Here is a 23,446-nt window from a genome sequence, read left to right on the forward strand (position 1 = left end):
CTTTTTTGAGCTGTTTTTCCTCAGTTTTTCTATTTCTTTTTCCTTTTAAAAAAATTCTGCTTTTATGGATTCTTGTTTTGGCTTGCGTGAGGCAACCAGCTATGGTCTCTAATGAGCTACCTGAAAAACGAAAGGCCTCTTTTTATCAGCTCTAGCCAGAGCCTGAATCTTTCTGACAAAAAAAAACTAATCAGAGATCTTACCAATTCAGCATACTTCTTGAATAAAAAATCAAGTTTTTCTTCAGGTGTTTGCAACTTGTTCAGATTTTGCATTAGCAGGTTGGCTTCTTTGCCTTCAAAGAAAATAAAAACCATAAAGACATATGAAAAAGTGTTTTAAATGTTTTGAAAATATTCAAAAGAATAAAAAATGCTGACTTTATATAAGGCTAAGTCATCCATTTCGCCTCATTAATTAATTAAAAAAATAAAAGCAAAACAGCCAATCAAAATTTCTGACTCCCATGAAATGGCCAGCATCGATACATGCAGTTCTAGAATTCCAGCCCAAAGCACAGAAATTTGACAGTTCAGTATGCCATTTTTTGGTTAGTTTTGTTTTTAGTACCTCTTTTTTCTCTCTCTTTTGGGGGAATCATTCTCTTGTTCCTGTGCATGAATGCATTCCATGAGATAGGTTTGGGTGGGAATGATCTGATTGTATCTCCTATCTAGCAGAGAATAAAATCTACATAGAAGGAAAATCAAGCCAAGACATGGAGGGCCTTTTCCACAGACTTTTTGGTGTTTCTGTGATGATGGCTTCTGCCTTCCTGGGCCTTCATTCCTCCTGCCCAGGCCTTAAAATTTGTTGGCAGTCTCCTTGTCCGGTCCCCGTTGGAGTTTATGCTACAATTTAAGAGTCATCTGTTCACAATTATTTGATAGTAAATCTCAAACTCTTCTCTTTCCTCATTGTTCTTTCTTTCGTCTTCTTCAGCTCAGCCTCTCTGTTTGCCTTTCTGTGGGCCTAGAAATCTTGTTTTCAAGTTAGCCATTGGGCTGAGTGTTGGTGGGGAGGAGAGGGACCCTGAGGCCTGCATGTACCACTGATGATACCTTTTCAAAGAGTCTGATCAAGGTGGAACAGAGTGACAGCCACTCTGGCTAATTAGAATCGGAAGGTCAAACCACACGGTAGAGGCCATGTTTCCTGGCCTAAATCTATGTAAGAATATTAACAACTTTGACAACCTTTTCCCAAGAACAGGCATTTCCCTTTTGCTAAAATATTTGCTTTTATCCTGGAGAGGCAGATAAATCATGGAATTAGGCTTGCCAGATGAAATACAGGACATGGGACATGACTGTACAAAAAAAATTTGCATTGTTTACTGAGGTTCAAATTCCCCTTGGCATCCTGTATTTTTATTTGCTAATTCTGGTAACTCTAATGGCATCAAAGAATTTTAGGTTTAGAAGTACTTTAAAGAGCAGCCAGACAACTGGTTAATTTTATAGATTAAAAATCTAAAGCCCAGAGAAGGCCAAAGTTACATAATTAGTACTGGCAGAGCTGAGGCTTGAGTCCAAGGTTGGTCTATTTGCTCTAAATCGCTCCATTCCCATGTGGAATTTGGATGCCAGGAAACCCAGAGAAAGAAAAGAAAACTTTTTCTTAAAAAACATGACCTCATTCCTAACAGCTGGTTTTGTCCATCTTTGCCCAGTGAGTCAGTTCAGATTAGAGACCTGACCTGAGACGGGGAGAAGGTGGGTGTGAGAGGCAACCTGCCAGCTCTCCAATTATGGCCTGGGTGCCTCGTGCTGCATTTAAGCTGAGAATCACTGCTGCCCACCTCCACTGCACCTGCGCTGTGAGCTATTTCTCTAGCAGCCAGGGAGAGATGTGCATTGGTCAGGACATCCCTTGTCTTCAGGCTGTGAAAGGCACCCAGATGAAGACTGCTGTCCTGAGTGAGTGTCATCTATTAGGGGAAAGAGATTGTTGTGGATCAGATTTGGCCCAGAACCCAGCACATGTTTTGTCCACGATAAGTTCTCAGTAAATGTTGGTAATAGTGGAACAGAGCAAAGCCAACCTGTGCTCGCTAGTAACATGTAAATGAAACGAACGCTGTCCTGAAGACTACTTTGTGACTGACTAGAGGACAGACAGGTCCTCTCACCTGTGATATTTAATATACACTTAGGATATTTCTCAGTCTGAGTACTAGCACATAAAACCATTATGTGTTTCATCTGGGGGAGATAGAAACATTTGAGTGAGTCCCATGGGTCTCTCTCTCTCTCTCTTTTTTTTCTCCATATTAAGAATCTTCTTTCCTTTTATTTTCTTTAGCTGTGAGAAGGGGATTATGTTTTGTTCTGTTTTGTTTTGGGCACATTCACTGAGGTATCTTTCTACTCTCATATCCCATTATTTTGTATAAAAGGTTAACATTCAGAGGCATCAGTCTATCATTCAACAGCAAAAAACATCCAGGAAATTGGAGGTGGGCATGTGCAGGATTAAAAAATTTGTGACATCAGGGGGCTTAGTTTTAAACTTTCATTGGTTTTGCTGGACTAGAATGTTGTGTGGGATTATCGTGGTGAAGAGAAATAGACAGAGATTGCTCATCTTCTAATAAAGGCTGCAATTACAGTTCCACAGAAATGAGGTCATTCGGTGATAGTGTCAGACACCAGAGACAAACTGACTTTTTTCAGGGATATTTTATTGTGAGGGAATGACCTGACTTCTCCCCAGTGTGTCATTCCAAAACAGTGTGATTGTAAGATTAGTCATTAAAAAAGCAAGGGACAGACCTGAAGTCCCCATTAAAGCCAGGGAAGGCACATGAAGGGCATATGGCCATCCATCCACAAAACACTCTACAAGAAACTCTACAAAAAGTAGGACCACCAAAGCAACAAGAACAGCCATGTCACACATGGCTATGACCAATGGCACAGCTGTAGCCTGAGGGAATATTGTTATACGAAGGAATCATTGTTACATCAAAGACATTAAAACACTTAAATTGAGATAATGAAATCAGCTGGCTATATAAATGTGGACTGGGATTTTTCTTAAACTTTTAGCATAGTGATAACTATCAATACTAAGTTTATGTAGATTTGATGAGTGTCTGAAACCTGGCTTTTTCTCTTTCAAAATTGTCTTTTAAAATTTGGGCTTAAAATTTGGTCTTGGATACCCAGGTGTGCCTGTCTTCCCCCTTCCTGATTTCCATGTGCTGTGGCGGAAGCTAAAAGCTTGAAAAGATTGTGAAGGTTCTGTTTCAAATGTTAGACCCAGATTTATATTTCAGTGTTAATTTTGTTCTCTAACACAATTTAAAAGTAGTGAGTATGATACAAATAATTCCTGAGTATCTATAGAAATCTTAAGTGAAATAGGATTTGTGTATGTTGATAAAAAGGACACTCCCCATGGACTCAGCATAAAGACTAGACTCTGGGTTCTAGAACAGACTGTGTCACTGACTAGTTTTTTGTTTGTTTGTTTGTTTGTTTTTGTTTTGTTTTGTTTTTTATAGTCTTCAACTTTCTGGGCCTATATTACCCTGCCTATAAAATTAGTAAGTTGACTAAATGGATTCTGAGTTTAGCTCTTAGGATTTGTAAAATTCCATGACTGGAAACTGGAATAGTTTTAACCATTTTTGGCTTGATTTAGACAACAACAAAAATAACAATATTTGGATGGTATATTTGTCTTCCCAAAATGTTCTGGGGAAAAAAATAAAAAACTTTAAGAATTTATCAGGATTCTCTTATCCCTCATTTCACCTTGTGTTGTCTGAGTTTTGTTTGTTTTGCTTAGTTTTAATGACTATCAGCTTTGAAAATACTACCTGCCCTGTATTTTCTAGTTACATTGTTTTTATTTGGCCAACATTTTATACCTTCTGTATATAATGTTTTAGTCACCTTGTTATATTTACTTGGAACTTTGGCCTCTCATTCAGTTGGGGACTGGACCTGGACTTCTTACTAGGTCAGTTGATGATATGTTTGAACTATTAGCAATTTCTTGGCTATAATTATAAAGAAAACTTTCTTAAGAGGAAAAAATAACTTTAAGAGTCTAGTAATGAGGAGATTATTCCAGGGAAAACAAAGTAAAGCAAAACCTTATAGTGAGAAAGAAAAATATCAGAAAGAACAGTAAGAAATGAATACATCTATTCCTAATTCTGATCAGAAGATAGTACTAATCATTTTTCTCAAGTAATGTTTTTCTCTCCCATTCAACCTATTTCTTTAAACCTTTCTCTCCTTTAAGGACCTGGCCTAAAATCCAGTTTCCCTGTGAATCTACTCATGAATCTTGCAATCTCTGTTGATTCCTCTTTTCCCTGAATTCTTCCTGTCTCCTACCATCTTATCCCAAAATTTAGGATTTGTATCAAGGCAACAGCTTATTCCCTTTTCACAGTGAAACTAGAAATCAAGCTAAAATGGATGAAATAAATCATCTGGAAAAGTGCCCATTCTAAGGAAGAGTAAGTGAATGGCTTTCTAAAGATGTTTCAGAATCCACTGTCCTCGTCAAAGTCCTCAGACGATACAACTGAAAGTCACCTGTAACTAAAGGCAGAACCCATTAACTGAGCTATATAGTAAATGCTCCCTACCCAACACACCAGTTAGTTTTTATGTATACTCAATCCTGCAATATTAGTGGCTTCAGTTCTGCTCCTTGCTTTCTTTATGAATAATCTCAAAATCACATCAACTAGGTGAGTAACCTTTTTTGTAGACTCTTAAACTCTCTAAGCTTCAATTTCCCTTTTTATAAAATTAGTGGGTTGACTCAATGTATTCTGAGCCCAGATTGGACCTGTGGATCAGCTTTGTTTTCTTCCCAGGCTTCAAACCTCTGATTTCCTACTCGATCAGTTATCAACCTAAATATCAGAATGTATATTATATTTTATCATTGTTTTATGCTTATTACTATGGGGTGTCCATGCAGCCCACCTACTGTTGGCAGAGAAGTGAATAATAAAATATTTGTGAGTCTGGAGGGTGGGGTGGGGAAGGCAAGGGGGATGATTTAGATGTTGACATGATGTGTCATGGTGGTGTCTAATAGGACTCTGTTTTTGTTTCTTTCAGTTCTGACTTTATCAACTAAAGAGATTTAAAAATATTCTTCCAATTGCTTTGGTGTGTAGTGTGTGATTGTGGGATATGCAGTCTCTAAAGGAAAAATGAGTCCTGGATACATGGGTTGTAGAGACATTTCCCAAATATTCAAAGGTGTTCTGCGAAAGAAGGATCTCTTTGGTCCAATAAGTCCAGGAAATGTAAACTATGCTCATCTCTGTTGGGGATTTTTATTGTTGTATGTTAAAGGTCAGAGAACTCTAGCAGTAAGGAAACTTTAACTTTGTCTGAAACCTCAAATATCCCAAAGTATATGCTATGGAAAATTTTGGGTTAGAGAGCCAGAACATTTCAGCATCTCAAAGATAGCAATAAAGCAGATATTATCTGATAAACATGCAGCAATTAAAGGTATCTTTGATCAAGGACCTAAGTAAAATCTAAGGATATATTTTCAGGTACTGGTCAAATGATTTACTAAAATTCTATAAAAGGTCCAAATAGATTCTAAGAAAGACCACAGCCAGCACTTTACTTTCTCTTTAAAAGGGGGGAGGAAGCACTTTCTGAAGCAGCAGAATCATTGCTTCCACAACCTGTTTGTATCAAAACTACCCCTGGTATTTTGGCTTGGTCCATTCCATTCCTCCCAATTCTGAATTTCAGTGGTCAAGAGCATTTTTGATACATTTTGTATTTGACTCTAATGCACAGTTAAGTTTGAAAACCACTGGTCTAGATGATAGCACAGTGCCATTTAATTGATGAACAACTAAGAAGCCTGCTATAGCTACTTGCAGATGGCTGAAATCATGTTGAAAATGGTGGTTCCATGTTTTGATTAGTCTAAAGATATTTGTCATAATGAAGCCAAAACATGACAGTGTTTAGAAGAATATGCTGATGGTGCTCAGAGGAAGAGCATGGAAGGGTCACTGTTCACACATACATAGAGTGGGCACAAATGGGCACCCTGCTTCACAAACACTGGTTCTGGGCATTCAGTTGAAATCTGGTAGCTTGTAGATAGTGGCAGAATTAGAGTTGTGGAATTTTTTCTTTCTCTACAATTCTTTTGATTTGGTAACTACACAGCATAGATTTTGAAATAACTCATGGAAGACAGAGAAGAAACCACAAGTGGTCATCTTTGATTTTACCCTTATGTTTTTCATATCCCCTCAATACAGCACATACACACTCCTCTGTAGAAATAGCTGTAGGGTGATAAAGCAAAAGAACTTTCTGGATTAGGAACACTTGAAACCATTCACCTCTGCTATGTGACTTTGTACTGTTTTATAAGAAATGTAACAATGACTAATACAAAGGGACATTTCTGAAATGTCTTGGATAGATAAGGAAAAACAGCTTTTGAACACAGAACAACCTTATTCTCTTTCCCAAAGATCCAAAACCCTTGAGTGATTCTAGTCCTGCACTTTGCAACTTTGGTAGATATTTTAAAAGTATTATTTGGGTTATTTTATTCTTTATGTTGTGTTTATCAAGTGTCTTATTTAAATGTCTTTTAACCTTTCTTGAAAGTATTGCCCACAATGGGTTTTAAGTACCGTAGTGATATCCCATGCCAGCACAGACATATTTGGGGGTTTATAGATAGCTTGTTATTGGAATCTGAACCCAGTTCTGACTCCAGTGCCCGTGATCTTTCACTTTGCCACACTATCTTCCGGAAATGAGTAAGACATTATAGCGGCTTCTGATAGATTCTCTACCTCCTTTGGGAGGCAGGTATATAAACAAATGATTGCTGCAGAAAATTTAATGGAGAAGTAAGGTAGGTGATGCTAACTATAGCTTGGCATGTCAGGGAATGGACCATAGAGGAGGTGGTCTTGTCCTGAGTGTCACTGTGAAACTCACCAACGAAGACAGGCAGAGGGGCTCTCCTATGCACAGTAACGTGCTTTCACTAGTAGCTGAAAAATTAACTCTCTCATCCTTTTCTCACAGCCATTTTTTATGTAAAATCCCTCACAATCTTCACTTTTCCTGTACCTGTTCTTAGCACTTATCCTATATAACAATTAGATTACACATCTGCTTTTCTCTCCATACTTAGAGCTCCTTAACCAAAAGGCCTTATTTATCTTTGTGTACCCAGCACAGTACCTCATAAAGACTATGCATTAGCAAATACTTGCTGAATCAATAAACGGATGAGAGTAAAAATATTTTGTATAATTTTTGACATTCTATAACTGAACATTTTTAAGAGTTTTGTTAAAAAATATTTTATATAGTAATAGAACATTCCACTCATTAATCTAATAGGCAATCCTTTTATATACAAACCATCTCTATATTTATCTTTTGTTTAAATCCAGATTCCACTAGCTTTGCTTTAAACAATTTCTCTTGTTCATTCATCCTTATAACAAATATTTACTGACCACCTAGCATATGTCATCTACTATTGTAGACACTAGGCATCCAATGATGTCTGAATTCACACACAGTTCCTGTTCTTGTTCTAAAAGAGCTAGGGGAAGTGAAGACAAGCATTAACCAAATAATCACAAAAAAATAAGTGTACACTCTCAAATGTTGCTAAATGCTTGGAAGGAAAGATACATGATACAACAGAAACAGAAAACAAGAAGACCTTATCTAGGGTTGGGCTAAGAAAATGTCACTTGAATTGTGAGCTTACTGCTAAGTTAAGTCCCCAAAGGGCTGAAAGTGAAGGGATTTCTAGGTAGAGAAAATAGGATGTATGTGGGCTTTGTGGTACATGGAGCATGGTACATTAAAAAACTGATAGAGAAGGTCAGAATGATTAGCAAATTAGGCAGTAGTAGTAGTGGGTGATAGGGGCAGAGAGTTCAGGAAGGGGAATTATGCGGTAGAGTGATGGGAGATAAAGCTGCAGAGACTGGTTTGGGTTAGAACATTAGGGCCTAAAAGATCATGTTAAGAATTTTAGTCTTTGTCCTAGGAGTTGTGGGAAATCACTGGGGAGACAGGGTAGGTGAGCAACATGTTGAAAAGTTCACTTCACTCTTTTCAGGGGAAGCGGCTAAACACAAGCATAGAGCTTAGAGCAAGGGAAGTATAGGGAGACCCTGAAGGAAGCTATTACAGCAATCCAAAAATGAGATGTGGCTGTTAGTAAAGGTTAGCGGAAGTGTCTCTTTTTAGGAATAATCAAAGAAAAGTCATGCATTAGAACATAACTACTTGCCTAATCCTTTTAGGATTTTCTTTTCCAATTTTTGCTCTTTATTGCTGATAGGTTCTTTGGCTGTGGCCAGCTCTCCAGAAGCCATGGGTTCTCTGTCAGTCTCTTCAGTGGCCTCATCACAGTCCCCATCCTCATTGTCGGGTGGTTCTGTGTTCTCAGGCTGCTCCTTTGCCTTGGTGGGACCCTCTTTTTCAGTAGCAGACCCATAGGTGTTAATGATGTCTTCCAGTTGTCGATTCAACTCCTCAGAGATATCATGAGCTCCCTGTTTAGACTGCACACCTGCTATCCCTTCTGGTGCTTGGAGTGAGGTTGAGGAATCCTTATCATCTTGCTTCTCCAAGCCATTTTGACTGGGTAATGATGAACTGTCTCCTGGAGGTGTTGACTGGGGTTCCCCTGAGAGCTGCACAGAATGATTCATCTCCATACTGGGAGATGTATCTAGTGATAAGCATAGTCAGGTTTTATATAGTTAACCAAGTTACACATAAAATGTAAGGATATCCCCCAAAGGGCACCTATTAATTATGGCTTCTAACATAGAATGAATGTACTTTTGCAAACCATTGATATTGCAATTAGTTATGTAAAAACAGTGGGAAGCCATTTTTCCAAAGCAAGTCATACTGTGAACATATTTTTGGTTTTGGTCTTTAAATTCCAGTAGAAATTTCTATGATTGACATTAATGGAGTAATTCAAGATATTGTTTTTCATGTTATATTTGTCATATTGCTTAAGCCAATTTGGTTATCGCTCTCTTACTTTATTCTATGTAGACTTACAGTCATTGGAAGTACATGGATGGATGGCTGTATTTAAAATGTTTAAAATGCTGTTATTTTTTTCAAAGTTAAAACATTTAATATAAGAGCCACTGAACTTACTAAAATCATTCATAACAACAGCAGTCCTAATCCTAGTCTATTTTTTTAATTTTTATTTATTTATGATAGTTACAGAGAGAGAGAGAGAGAGGCAGAGACACAGGCAGAGGGAGAAGCAGGCTCCATGCACCAGGAGCCCGACGTGGGATTTGATCCCGGGTCTCCAGGATCGCGCCCTGGGCCAAAGGCAGGCGCCAAACTGCTGTGCCACCCAGGGATCCCTCCAATCCTAGTCTATTTTAATCCATAAGTGAAGACTTGATAAATATGAATACATTGATAAAAATGAATAATAAATAAATAAATAAATAAATAAATGAATACTACATACAGGAAATACTTTGTTGCTTTTCTGGTGTTTTCCTTTCCTCAAATGAGCAACACTTAATCATCTATCAGCAAAACACGTTTTCTGAGGTTCAAACTAGCTCCATTTTTGGATAAAATGAAGAATGAAGGAAGGTACAAATTAACCAAAAGCTAGTATGGAACCATGGTGATGGTCATAATAATAATTTCTTGAATTTTATTAATATTTTCGTGTTCCAATATAAAAACTGACTTTCTTTAAGAAAAAAAAAAAAACACAGATTACAACTCTTTTTTTTTCTCAGTCAAGAAGCTCTAGGCTAACTTCATAATTTAATTTTTAAGAAATAGCACTGTTTAATGAATAGGGAGGGGATAAACTTGGGAAATAATCCACATATAATGTGGGCTCTTTGGAAAGAGGGGCTGAAGTACAAGGTGAGTCAAAGAATTTTAGGAATTCTGGCCATCTTCATTTCTAGGGTTGCAATAGAGTTGACCTTGGAGTTATGGTGCCTTTTATTTGTTAATGGTATTTAATGGGGATGCTGCTAATGAACGACACAAAAATATGACAAGTTTCTCATAATGCACAGGTTTTGCTGTTGTGGTAGCTCGAGAAGAAAACCAAAAACATACTGTTCCATGCACTGCACAGCTTCCTCCTCTCATTCTCAGGGCAGGGGATCTCAAGTGCTTGAACCCCAACAAGAACGGAAAATCCAGCCTACAGCCATTGCCACCCACTTACGGCCTTCATCAAGTGCTCATTAACTTGGAAGGAAGTACTTTTTTCTCCTACCTACTTTAATTCACCAGCTTTATCATCAAAAGATGCAGTAAACAGCCTCATTGTTTTCACCACTGGTATTTCTTTATCCTGACCCCAACTTGTTGGGCACACTCGTCTATATATAACTTACGCCTCCCCTAAACTCTGAGAAAGATACATGGCACCTGCTGTCCAGCCAGAAGTTATTTTAAGCTCTTCTAAAAGGAGCCATGGCATTTAGCACTTCTTTGAAAATTAAGGGAAGAGAATCCTTTTAAAATCAAAACTAAAAGCAGTAAACATTTACTGGCTTAAATACATATGTGGGTTTTAAAGTGTTAGGGAGTCTTCTTAGTATGAAATAAAATCTAAAGTAAACCCCAACTTCAAAGCAATGAATTTAACACTGACTGCTCACAAGAGTTTTAGTATGGTTAGTCTAAATGCAAAAGTTGACTTGTATTTGATTTATTCTTCATTCCTCAGAGGCCACAGTCCTTGATGTTTTTAATATTAATTCCATGGATATCCTTTAAACTCATTGCCCACATTTACTTTAATACAGAATAACTGAGTCATTGTAAACCACAAGACAACTCAATTCCTAAAAGTAGCCTCAAGATAAATCACCAAGAGGGAGAAAATTAAAGTCAGAGAACTCTGCTACTTTAAATGATTCCTTTCCATATTAATTAATTGACAGCAAGAAATTATTTCTAAATTTTATCTTCTTAATAAACTTTATTGCCTTTTTTCTCTCCTCAGAATTTTTCACTTGTACTGGGTAGTCCAGCAAATTATCACACACATCCCTTCCTGAGCAACACATTTCAATTATAAATAAAACAATGGAAAGTTCTTCAGAGTTCACTGGCAATCTCAAAGTTGCAAGTTTCGAACACCACAAACCGCACCCTACAGCTTCTCACGGGGTTCGGGGAGCGATTGTCGCACTTACCAGAAGACAGGGAGCTAAGCAGAAAGGAGAGGCAAGAGGCAGCAAGAAGCTAGTCAGAGGAGCGGTGACAGCAGGGGACAGGCAGCTGTGTTCTTACAAGGGAGAGAGAGAAACCACACACACACACACACACACACACACACACACACACACACACACAGGCGCCAGGGCGGCAGGAGAGCAGGGAGGGGGTGGGGAAGGAAAGGAACCGTGTATGACACAGCAAGAGAGAGGTACACCCAAGTTTCAGTAGCTGTCTTCTAGGCAAAGGTCTGAGGAAAGAGAAACAGCTGGTAGATCTTATCAGACTCCATGTTTTGTCCTTTTAAAAATCTAAATGCTCACTATATATAGCCCCTCGGTGCAATTTTTCATCGTTGTTCTTTTGGGCAGAGGTCATATTTTCTTATTCCTTAGTTTATTTCCAGTGCAATCTGTGATTCATTTTTTTCCCCTTCTTATGCTAGTCCAATTAGTGTCAGGTTTCTTATAGGAATCATGGGGGGAAAACCCAGTGGCTTAACAATAGGGAGGTGGTGGGAAAACTCCTCTAATTCTGATGTTATTGGTTTGTTGTAAAACTCGAAATACGAATGGAGGTGGCTCTCTTGGCACTGGGCTTAGTGGCATCTTCATGGACACGGTAATTGGCCTAACTGGCCTCAGATCCCACGTCTGAAGCATGTCACCACCTTCACGTCTCAGATAAGCCCTTGGGGAGGCAGTCGCTTTTTCTTCCTAAGTTGGAGGCTTTTCCACCAGCTGCTTTCCCAAATTTGTCCACCCTTTTTATGTCTTCAACTTGTTCCTTAATCCTTGTCAGAAAAAGAACCTTCTCTTGATTCACTGTAAAACGGCCTCTTTCTCTTACCTTACATCGGTGCCCTTTCCTTTCTGTTTCTAGAGAACATGTTCTCACACTTTTCCGAGGTAGGCTCCTCCATCAGAGTTGCTGCTCTTGGGACTGGCTGGGCATAATGACACCGGCTGTGGTATGCAGAATAGTGCCACCAGAGAGATGTCCACATCCAAATTTCAGGAACCAGTAGTATGTTACTTTACATGTTGAAAGAGACTTGGCATGTGTGATTAAATTAAGGGTCTTGAGATGGGGAGATTATCCAGAATTATTTGGGTGGGCCCAATGTAATCGCAAGGGTCCTTAAAAATAAATAAGGGTCTGAGTCGGAGGGTTAGAGTCAGAAAATGACTTCAAAAGAGGTCAGAGTAATGTGTCAAAACTAAAATAATCTGTTCCCAAATGTTTTCTCATACCTTTCTCTAAGTTTAGGAGAGGCATAAGGTATGTACAGATAAGGGTTCCCAACAAGTAGAGGTCAGGATAAAGAATCCCAGTCATAAAGACAATAGGCCTTTTACTGCATCATTTGATGATAAAGTTGGTGAACTAAAGTGGGTGAGAGAAAAAAGAACTTCTTTCTAAATTAATGTGTACTTGGTGAGGGCCTCAAATGGGTAGCATACTGGATTGCATTAAACTGATGTAGTTAGATCTCTCAGTGAATACAAAAAGTAAGTCAGTTCTTTTCAAATTTAAGTAACTTATATATTCTTTTAACAGAATAATTTAACCTTGAAATTAATTTAAAGGCAGAAAAAGAACTCTTCGTGATTGAACTAAGTTATTATATTATCATTTGTACCAATATGTACCAATGTAAAAATAGGTATAAACTTCTGTTGCTATAGTTATTATATGATACAAAATATAAATATATATTATTTTTAAAACCCTACAAATGAATAAGTACACAAATGAACATTACTTTTATGTGGCAGATAGTATTTTGCTGAATCCAAATTGCTACTTGCAACATGAATATACCTGCTGGTCCTATTGAGTTTATGACACTCTACCACAGTGCATCTTATGAAGTGACTCAATTTCCTCAATGCTTGATTCATCCAAATTATTACATAAATTTCATTCACATTACCTGCCATAATTTCAATTGGACTTTCTTTGATACTAATGTATCATTTTTAGTTCTTTCTTACTTTCTTGCAATTATTAAAGTAGTGCTACTTGCATATCCTCATCTTGGCTGTAACCCTAATTTTAATCCTAAACCTGGCCCTAACCCTAACCCTAACCCTAGATCTGAGAAAAAAAATAAAAAAGAATGGAATATTACCTGGTCATAAAAAGGAAATGAAATCTCACTATTAGCAATGACATGCATGGAGTTAGAGAGTATTATGCTAAGAGAAATTAAGTCAGAGAAAGACAAATACCATATGATTTCACTCATATGCGGAATTTAAGAAACAAAACATGAACAAAGGGGGGAAAAAGAAAGAGAGAGGCAAACCAAGAAACAGACTCTTAATTGTAAAGAACAAATTGATGGTAACCAGAGGGCAGGTGGGTGGGGGGATGGGTTAAATAAGTGATGGGGATTAAGGAATGGACTTATGATGAGCACTTGATGTTGTATGGAAGCACTGAATGAACAATTATACACCTGAAACTAAAATTACATTGTATGTTAACTAACTGGAGTTGAAATAAAAACTTTCCAAAAAAAAGTAGTGCTACTTTGAGCTAAGTTGATTAGATACACAAGAAAGTGATGGCACCAAATGACAATTATCCAGGTTATCCAAGATAGGCTTATACATTTTCAATTAGTATTGAAATGAAGACAAACACACAAACTTATAGCTCTCTAGAACCCATCTGCGGCCTGGTAGAAGCCCAAAGAACTGGGAATGTAAAGAAAACAAATTAATAATAATAGTATTTTATTTTATTTTATTTTAAAGATCTATTTATTTGTTTTTGTGAGACAGAAAGAGAGAGAGAGATTGATGTGGGGAGGACAGAGGGACAGGGAGAGAGGGAGAGAGAGAATCTCAACAAGGCTCCCTGCTGAGCACAGAGCCTGACACTGGGACTAGATCTCATGATCCTGGATCATGACCTGAGCCAAGAATCAAGAGTTGGACAGACGCTTATCTGACTGAGCCACTCAGGCATCCCAGAATTCAATGTTGTTTTATTGTAAGGAATTTTTTTTGGAAAATAACATTTTAATTTTTATGCAAATATTATAAGAAAATAGAAAGTCACTAATGCTAAAATGTTTATCAATAATCCCTTGTTCTCCTCCCCATCCTGTTCTTCCAACCCTGTCATGTTCCCCAGGGGTAATAATATTAAACTAAGCAGAAATTTCTTCTATGGTTTACTTTTTCATTTATAAATAAGACATCTAGATTGCTGTCTGTCAACTCACCCATTTTGACATTATCTATTGTTTTCCCATAATAATAGATAAAGATGTTTGCTATACCTCCTTTTTCCTCATTTTCTTCATAAAATATAATTCATTTTAATCAATACTCTATATTTTCATTATTGATAAAATGTTCACTGACAAATTAGGTAAACCACTGTGATTACATACAATTCCATTCTTTTGTAACTTTTTGCTAATGATCATTTTCTCTTTTCATTTGTTTAGTATTGAGAGTACTCTGTTTTCCCAAACTGCACAAAAGGTCCGTAAAATGCCTTGTTATGCAATTTTCCCCAAGATATAATCTGTCAGATAGTTTATACATTCTAGTATCTTCTTGGAAATATCACCCCCATATACAAAAATCCCCAAAGACTTGACTTCCTGTTAAGTCTGATTTGGTGACTTTGTTGGCCTGCTGCACAGCTGTGGTCCTTACACTTCCCCGGATGTCATTCTGGGAATTCCCTTTACCTTTCTCTTGTTTCCTGATTCCCATTCTTCCTCTTTCTTGGTGTACTTCTTCATTTAGTGAAATGTATTGTCCACGGGCTTTTTTGAGAAATCGTTTATGGGGGACTTTGTATGTCTCAAATGTTTTTTTGCTACCCTTATACATACTTGATTGCTTGGCTAGATGTAAACTTTAAAAAAAAGTTTTATTTATTTATTCATGAGAGATACAGAGAGAGAGAGAGAGAGAGAGAGAAGCAGTGACACAAGCAGAGGGAGAAGCAGGCTCCATGCAGGGAGCCCAATGTAGGACTTGATCCTGGGACCTCAGGATTATGCCCCGGGCTAAAGGCAGGCGCCAAACCACTGAGCCACCCAGGGATCCCCATAGATGTAAACTTTTTTACAAAATCTAAAAAAAACTGTTTTTGATAAAACTTTTTTTACATATCTACTGAATTTTTAAAGGCATTATTCCCTTGTCTTTTAGGTTTCTTTTCTTAAAAGTGCAAAGTCATTTTTATTCTTGATCTCTTATATGATCCTTATATGTTCCTACAAAGGGAACGTTTAGAATCTTCTCTTTATCCCTTATATTCTGAAGTTTCACAATGACAAATTTGATGTGCATTTTTTTTCATTTATTGTGTTGGATGCTTAATGGGTTTTTAAATCTAGAGACTTATGGCTTTAGCTTCCTTCCCCCTTTATCATTCATTGTTGCTTACCTTCTTCCTCCTCGGGGCCTCATATCCCTGAATGCAGAGTCTTTCTGGTTAAACTTCCCAGGGAACAATCCTGAGGTATCTTGAAAGAGTAGAGAGAAGTTACTTTACTTTGTGAGGTGGAATTGGGGACCCTTAGATCTGACTGCTCATTCTGCTAATTAAGACCCCAAAACTAAAACCCAAATAAACAAAAAACCAGCCTTACTACTACTTTTGATAGTACCCCTGTTTGCTGACTATTAACCTCAAATTCTTTAGTCTTTTCAAAGCCTATCAGGAAAATTATGTTGCTTCTACATTTCCTGCTGACTTTCCCTCAGCTCACTAACTCATTTCTGTCAAGCATCTTTTTTCTGTTTGATTTTTTACCATTATGTCTTTTGTTCTAAACCTCATTCACTATGGTTTGGGGTTTACAGATTCAGTTTTTCTGGTTTTATTCATGGTATAAGTTTCTATTTCTTGTTCTTGTTTGCTATAGAATTTTATAGGAAAAAGAGATCAGAAAGATTTTTACAATGCCATCTTAGAGTCAGGAAGATCTGTTTAACCATCGCAGTGGTCTAACAATGAAATGAACTATCAGCCAAAATCAGAAGCTTCAATACTAGAAATATCTGATAGAGCCTTAGTTGTTCTTTCTTTTAGAGATTCTGAAGAAGAAATTTCTGCATAGGGTGGGGAAGAATTAATTAAATGACTCATTTAAGACTTTTTTTCAAAAATGAATTTATTAATTCTATACTTTCTTACTATGGATTTAAGGGAAACAGAAATCACATAATAATTAAGACTATAAATCTGAAAACAGGTAGCTTGCATATGAATTCCATATCCGTTATTTACTTGGCATATTTTATTTTATTTTAAAATATTTTATTTATTCATTAGAGAGAGAGAGAGAGAGAGAGAGAGAAAGAGAGAGAAAGAGAAGCAGAGACACAGGCAGAAGAAGAAGCAGGTTCCATGCAGGGAACCCAATGCAGGACTCGATCCCGGGACTCTAAGATCACACCCTAAGCCAAAGACAGATGCTCAACCACTGAGCCACCCAGACATACCAATTTTATTTATTTTATTTTATTTTATTTTATTTTATTTTATTTTATTTTATTTTATTTTATTTTATTTTATTTTATTTTATGTAGGCTCCATGTCCAATGTGGGGCTTGAACTTACAACCCTGAGTTCAAGAGTTGCATGCTCTACCAACTGAGCCAGCCAGGTGCCCCCTTAGGCTATATTTTAACTTCTTCAGCTCTAATTTCCTTCTTTGTAAACTAGGACTGCCTATTTTATATGAGTGTTATGAGACTAACATAGTGAATGTGGTCTATATAATGAACACATAATCTATGTTAACTAATTCCAATAGTGGTATGTTGAAGTAAAGCTTGTGAATGGAGATTAGTATTTTCTACACTAATAGCATTTTGAAATTGTTGCTGTCTAGAAGTCAAGTTATAGCTGAGAATCTATTGTATTATATCTTGGTCATGGTATATACTTAACCTGGGTTAGATTTGCTTGGGATGATTCTGTTCCTACTCAACAGAAAACACCCTCGTGTTTCTGGAAAAGGGGAAAATGTAGGATTGTGGCCAAGCAGAAATTATTTTCAATTAGTCTAATTACAAAACCTATGCAGCAAATTACAATTTTCAATTTTTATGGTGATGCCTCTTTAATTTGTACTTGGGTACAGTTGGTCCCTAGAAGTGAAAATTATGATTCACATCCTATGGAAAGACTTTGGTTTTATTACTTCTAAACAAGAATTAACCAAACAACGATTGTCTGTAGAAAGGGCAATGTGAACTAGCTTTCATGAATAAAATAAATCATTTGAAATTTGCATAAATATTGGGTGCTACCCTTGTACTTGGAAAAAGCTCCACTTCTTAAGTGGCCTTATTTGATTATACTTAAATTTTTTTTTCATGATAATAATTTAATCATGAATTTCTTCTTATAAATAATGCAGATAAATTTTAGAGTAAGCTTCTTTACACTGATTCTCTGTTAATCTGAATTAACAAGATTGTGCTGCATGCACTCTACGATGGAGATTTGGCTTCTGTCAATATTTTGTCCAAGGAAGGTCAGAATAAAGTCTGTCACATTGTATAATACTGAATCTCTCATCTTTGAAAAGCCCTTCCTTACTGCATTGCTTAACGTAGTAGGATTCTGGAGCATGGATGGGACTGTGTGTTGCCATGTTCATTTAGAATGTGTCCACTGAGGGTAGAGCTGAATTTTAATGGCTGCCGAGGGCTGCAGCAATGATTCTCCTTAAACATGCTTCACCATTCCAGTCTCTGAATGCCAACAAGGCGGCTTGAAGGCCACATGGTTAAAGCATGAAGACATTTTTTCCCTGAGTGTTGTCTAAAACGTGTCATCAGTGATTTGCCCATCAGAGTTCCAGATGTTGTTTGTGTCAGGATCTGCTTATAGCTGCAGACCAGTAGGAAAATCCTGCTGACATTTGAACAGTCATAACATAACTTGGAGACAGGAGCTCCTAAACTCCAGTGGCACCATTACTTACAGTGTCCCATTGCTTCTGGCTCATGTTCCCTACAGAAAACTTGGGATATACATCCCATTTGAAAGAATTGTAGTCATAAGATACAAAAATCATTGGCAACAAGAAGACAATAACGCAGATTGAAAATGCCAATTGCTGTTGGTCCCAACTTTGAGGTTGCCAAACCATCCGTGGTTTTGGACTGCGACTCCCCTACTAGGTATATCCCCCCTCCCAACCCTTCCCTTATTCTCATTCCTTCTTTTTCTGGAATTTGATGACTACCGTGGCATCTGCAGAATCTTGGCAAGTGAAAGGACCTCACAGATCATCTTACCATCTTCCTTGCACTTGAGTTTTGTCCCATGCCACCCTGACCTGCTGTTAGGATGACATTTTGGTGGGAAAAAAATCATCCCTTACTTATAAGACAGCACTACTTGTCAAGTGTTAAATAAAGGAATGAAGTCTCCCAAAATGATAGATCTGTGGTGTTTTACCCTAAGCAATTGTTCCTCCTTTCAAAGGTTTGACAAGGCTTCTCTTTCAAAAACCCTTTTTGAGGCTTGGTAACTAATGACTACAAGGTTCATCTTTCTTTTCTCTGTGTAGTATCAAAAGTTCTTTAGATTCTCTTCCGTGAGGAGGGTCATGAGTTCGTTTTTCCTCTACCTGAGTGTCATGAAGCCCCTTTTCCCTTGCTGATCACAGAGAAATTCTCAGAAAGGGTCTAAGGGTCTAAGTTGAACTAGTGTTCAAGAAAAGCCTGTCATTTGATGTGTTAAAAAACAGGGGTGTGGTGGTCACCTAGTTACAAGCTGATGAGTTCTTTTCTCCTTTCTTGCAATGCAGTTCTTATCATAGAATCTGGACCTATTTTTAAATTCTAAGTATGTGGCCTTTTTCCTCCACAATAATTTGATGTGGTTTTGATAGGATCGGGAACAACATAGATCCTGAGAATGGCAGAGGTGGTCAGTGCCATAGGACTGAGTGAGCAAATGCTTAGACCACTGACACTTTTTTATCCTCCTTTTGTGTCTCCTCCTTTGGTTCCTGTGGTGTGGGATGCCTAGGCTTTTTTGTTTTGAAAATAGACCATTAACTGAGTTTGTCCATCTACCTATCTAGTCTTTAAGAGACTTTCCAGCTCTTAATAATCTTTTATGTGACTGGTTGTTCCCAGACTAGATTAACTTACCATTTGTGCTCCTTAATTTAAAAGATTGGGGAAGAAGTACCTCACCTCTTCTGTCATCTTTAAACCATTTAGTGGACCCTAGTCTGTTCGTTTGGAATTGAATTAATCAATAATTGTCCCAGCTCTTGTCAGAGCTGGCTCATTGTTTAATTCCTGTGGTCATCAATGAAATAAAATAAAAAGTCCTCCAGCTTTGTGCATCATGGGGGTCTAGGTTCAACCTAGACTGTGGCCAGCTGGAATCATGCTATCTGGGAAGGACAAATTCCTACTTGCCTTTCTCTTATGTATCCAAGAGAGGTTGCAAAAGCATTAAAAACATGAAGTGGCAGCGCCTGGGTGGCTCAGTCAGTTGAATATCTGACTCTTATCTCAGGGCTGTGAATTCAAGCCCTGCATTGGGTGTTAAAAAAATAAATAAATAAAGCATGAAGGACAATGCAAGGGGATCATCTTGGGTATCTGCAAACTAAGTGCAAAAGATAATATCTTCCAGCACTTTATAGTAGAAAAATATTATTAACCATTATTAAAAAATAGTGGGAAAGTGATACCTGGCTGTTGCCAGTGCCCAAGTAAACCTTCACAATCTCTGTTGTTCTTTGCTCTGCATCTACCTTCCTATGACATCCCCACAAACCACATATAGCTTTCTTCTAGGGATGCCAGGAAGTCTTCTATAGATTGTCTAGAAATAAGAATAAGCTCCTGAGGCATGATCACTACTTCCTCATAGATTAGAAGAGGACAACCTAAAACTAATGGGTTTGAATCCTCACCAAAAGAAGTACTGTCCTGCAGTGTCCAACACTGAATGGGACAAAGTGCCCTCACCAGAAGAAATCTGTTCACAGAGATCAATGCTTGAACACTGCCTGAACACTGCCTGAAAACAAAACATACTACTGATGTAACTTCAAAATTCAAAATTTAAAATCCAGAGATCTTAAAATCTAAAAAATGAATGTCTTTTGGGAAAGGCAACAACAAGCCAACAATTTTTTTAAAGATTTTATTTTATTTATTTGAAAGAGAGAGAGAGAGCATGAGAGTGAGCACAAGTCAGGGGAAGGGGTAGAGGGAGAGAAAGAAGCAGATTCCTCACTGAGCAGGGAGCCTTAAGACACAGGGCTCAATACCAGGACCCAGAGACCATGACCTGAGCTGAAGTCAGATGCTTAACTGACTGAGCCACCCAGGTGCTCCAACAAGCCAACAGTTAAAAAAAAAAAAATACACTTGCTTGAAATGATGAAGTTTTATTGGTCAAAAGTGTGTATGAAGAATTAATATTTGCATATTTTGTTTGAATGGAGTTATAGGTATTTAGCAAAAAATAATATAACAACATGAAATTATGTAGATGAAGTTAAATATTATATGATTAAGCTACTTTAAATGAATTTTTTAATATCATAGATTTAAACTCAAAAAGATATTTGACTTTGTGCTACAGAAAAAGGCCAAGGAAGAGATAAGAAGCTTGACCTGAATAAAGAAGCTTGACCTGGGAAAAGAGTGGCCATTTAAAATCTGTCCTAATAGCAAAAGCCCAATTCTAGAAAGATAAGGGTTGAATAACAGCAACAACACAAAATAATCTGATGGGTTTTCTATACCACATATTCCCAAACTGGGTAATTCTGTATTAAAAGCCTGTTACATTTTGAAGTGTAACCATACCTATATTGTACAATGAAACTGGAAAATTTAATGTGATTTTGTGGTTTTTTTCTGTAAGGTTAAGTGACACAAGATTAGATTTCTGCATAAAAACAAGTGAAAGTATACAATTATGTTAGGTGAATGTACATAATGTTTCCATCAAACTGTCTTATTTTAATATTTTCTGATATCCTAAAGTAGTTTTTGGAATCTTGAATTCATAACATATTAAGTAATGGATACTTTTTATTTATTAAAAGGTCTCTGAGAAACTCAAGTTCAATACTGATGTCAACTGTAATTAAATTAAAGACTCATGTGTTTTTGATAAGTGAAAATTTATCAGATGATATATTCAAAATACATGAATTTTTGATCATGGGTCAAAGGAGAGACTTAGTATCTAAACCTCAAAAGCCCGAATTTACATGTAATGTTATTTACACAGTCTTTTCTTGATCTCCTTGCAGAAAATTAAACACTTTCAACTGTCCTGGCCCTGGATGGAAGTGGCACTGGAGAATCAGTTGGGTTCACATAATGCAAATAAAACATTTCATGATATGTTAGGTTGCTAAGGAAATGAGGAAATGGTGCATGGCATATGGAAGGATGTGCTTATGGCTCAGGAAACGGAGTAAGATATATTTAAGGAGCATCAGGGGAAAGGCAAAATTTAGGACAGCTAAAATTTAATTAAATGTGTGAAATAGAAATTACTAGAAATTAAAGAGTAGTAAGAAGAATCAATTTGTCCAGCATGCATTTAGATAAATGAGTTTATACTTTTAATTGTGTAGTAAGTCATAGTGGACCACAAATTAAAGCTCTTTCCATCTGCTCAGAGTGGACTGGACTAGTTCCTGGGCCCTCTTCCAAAGTTGAATATTAGCACTGAAAGAGGACTTGTGATCTAAAGCCTTCACTTCCTGTGACACAGAATTGGCAGCTGTGAGGATTCTAAAGACCTCAGACTCAAAACCAATTGAAACAAGTGAAACTTAAACCATTTGTCAAACAAGCATCTACATAGCTACAAAGAATGAAGGCTCCAAAACAAACCTAGAACCTAGAATGTATCGGTAGAAGTATTTGGAATGCACATCCTTTCTGGGATCCTCCTCTCAATATAAAAGTGACTACATATAGAATGGTGTGTTTTATTCAATACTTTATTGTTCATATTGATATTTGGATAAGTCTCTTGGACTCTTAGTCAAATAAGGAAAGTAAGAAATTATTCTTACTTGCATAATAGAAAAGCACTGCGATTATAGAGTTCCTCGAATTAAGGAGGAACAATGTAATTTTAGAACAGGATTAGAAATATTAGTGTAAGCTTTAAAAGAAAACTTTTGGGGCGCCTAGGTGGCTCAGTCGGTTAAGTATCTGACTCTTGATTTCAGCTCAGGTCATGATCTCAGGGTCCTGGGATCAAGTTTGCATTAGGCTTTATACTCAGCACAGAGTCTACTTAAGATTCTCTCTCTCTCTCTCTCTCTCTCTGCCCCTCCCCCTACCTGCATGCACACACGCGCTCTTTCTCTCAAGTAGATAAATAAATCTTTAAAAAATATTTTTTAAAAAAGAAAACTTTCATAGCTTTGATTCTGAAATAACCTCAGAACAGAGCCATAGGTGCTCATGTAACTGAAAAGGTTTACATTTAACTCCCTTAGTGTGTTGACAAGTATTTTAGCATTTTGGCACATAAAGTTCTGTCCAGAATTAAATTTAAATGCTTTACTTGGTTAAATAGAAATCTTATTCATGGGCTCAGCATGTGGAAAAGGTTGAAGAGCATCAGCCTGGACTCATCATAGTGAATGGCCACGGCTGGGGCTCTTCCTTTCACCAGCTCACTGGAACAATGTTACTCCATGTTGCACCATATTATTTAGTTTTTGATGTCTTCATTTTTTCACTAAAAGAAACTAAGTTTCCTTGGAGAAACAACTCAGTCTATGCATGCATGGTCTAGACATATAGCTTAGATTGTTGGGATTATCTTGTGCCAGACAGCAAGAAGCTTCCAAAAGAAATAGTCATATCAGAAAGACAGAAACTTGCCTAAATGAAGCCACCACTAACCAAAGTTGTGACATTAAAAATGTTAACAAGTCCTCCAGCCAATTTAAATACATTCAATCTACTAAAAAGCCACGATTTCCTGAACAAATGAACAAAAAGGAAAAACATCACATGAAGTATTTGAAAGAAGATGAAGGGACTAGAATTTATTACTACTGAGGCTTCTTTTTCACGTGGCATTATTGGCTTATTTATTGTATCTATAAAGATTACAGTAATTAGCTAACCTAAATGTATCGGTAGAAGGCATTTTAGGACACAAGGTAAGAATGTCAGTAGAAAGACTCCATA

The 23,446-nt window shown here is 37.2% G+C and overlaps 1 protein-coding gene across 1 annotated transcript in view; it reads right to left on the minus strand.

The window, feature by feature from the left end:
* Window positions 1-11,377, minus strand: part of TXLNB (taxilin beta) — a 49,906-nt gene extending 38,529 nt beyond the window's left edge. Inside the window, exons 1-3 of the mRNA XM_038526191.1 lie at window positions 11,222-11,377; window positions 8,293-8,736; window positions 204-295 (exon numbers count right to left, since the gene is read on the minus strand). Of these exons, the coding sequence (XP_038382119.1) occupies window positions 204-295; window positions 8,293-8,722 (522 nt within the window). The 5' untranslated portion in view covers window positions 8,723-8,736; window positions 11,222-11,377. The remainder of the gene's footprint in view (window positions 1-203; window positions 296-8,292; window positions 8,737-11,221) is intronic.
* Window positions 11,378-23,446: the final 12,069 nt, after the last annotated feature.

This window comes from Canis lupus, chromosome 1, assembly GCF_011100685.1.
Source record: "Canis lupus familiaris isolate Mischka breed German Shepherd chromosome 1, alternate assembly UU_Cfam_GSD_1.0, whole genome shotgun sequence".
Taxonomy (NCBI): domain Eukaryota; kingdom Metazoa; phylum Chordata; class Mammalia; order Carnivora; family Canidae; genus Canis; species Canis lupus.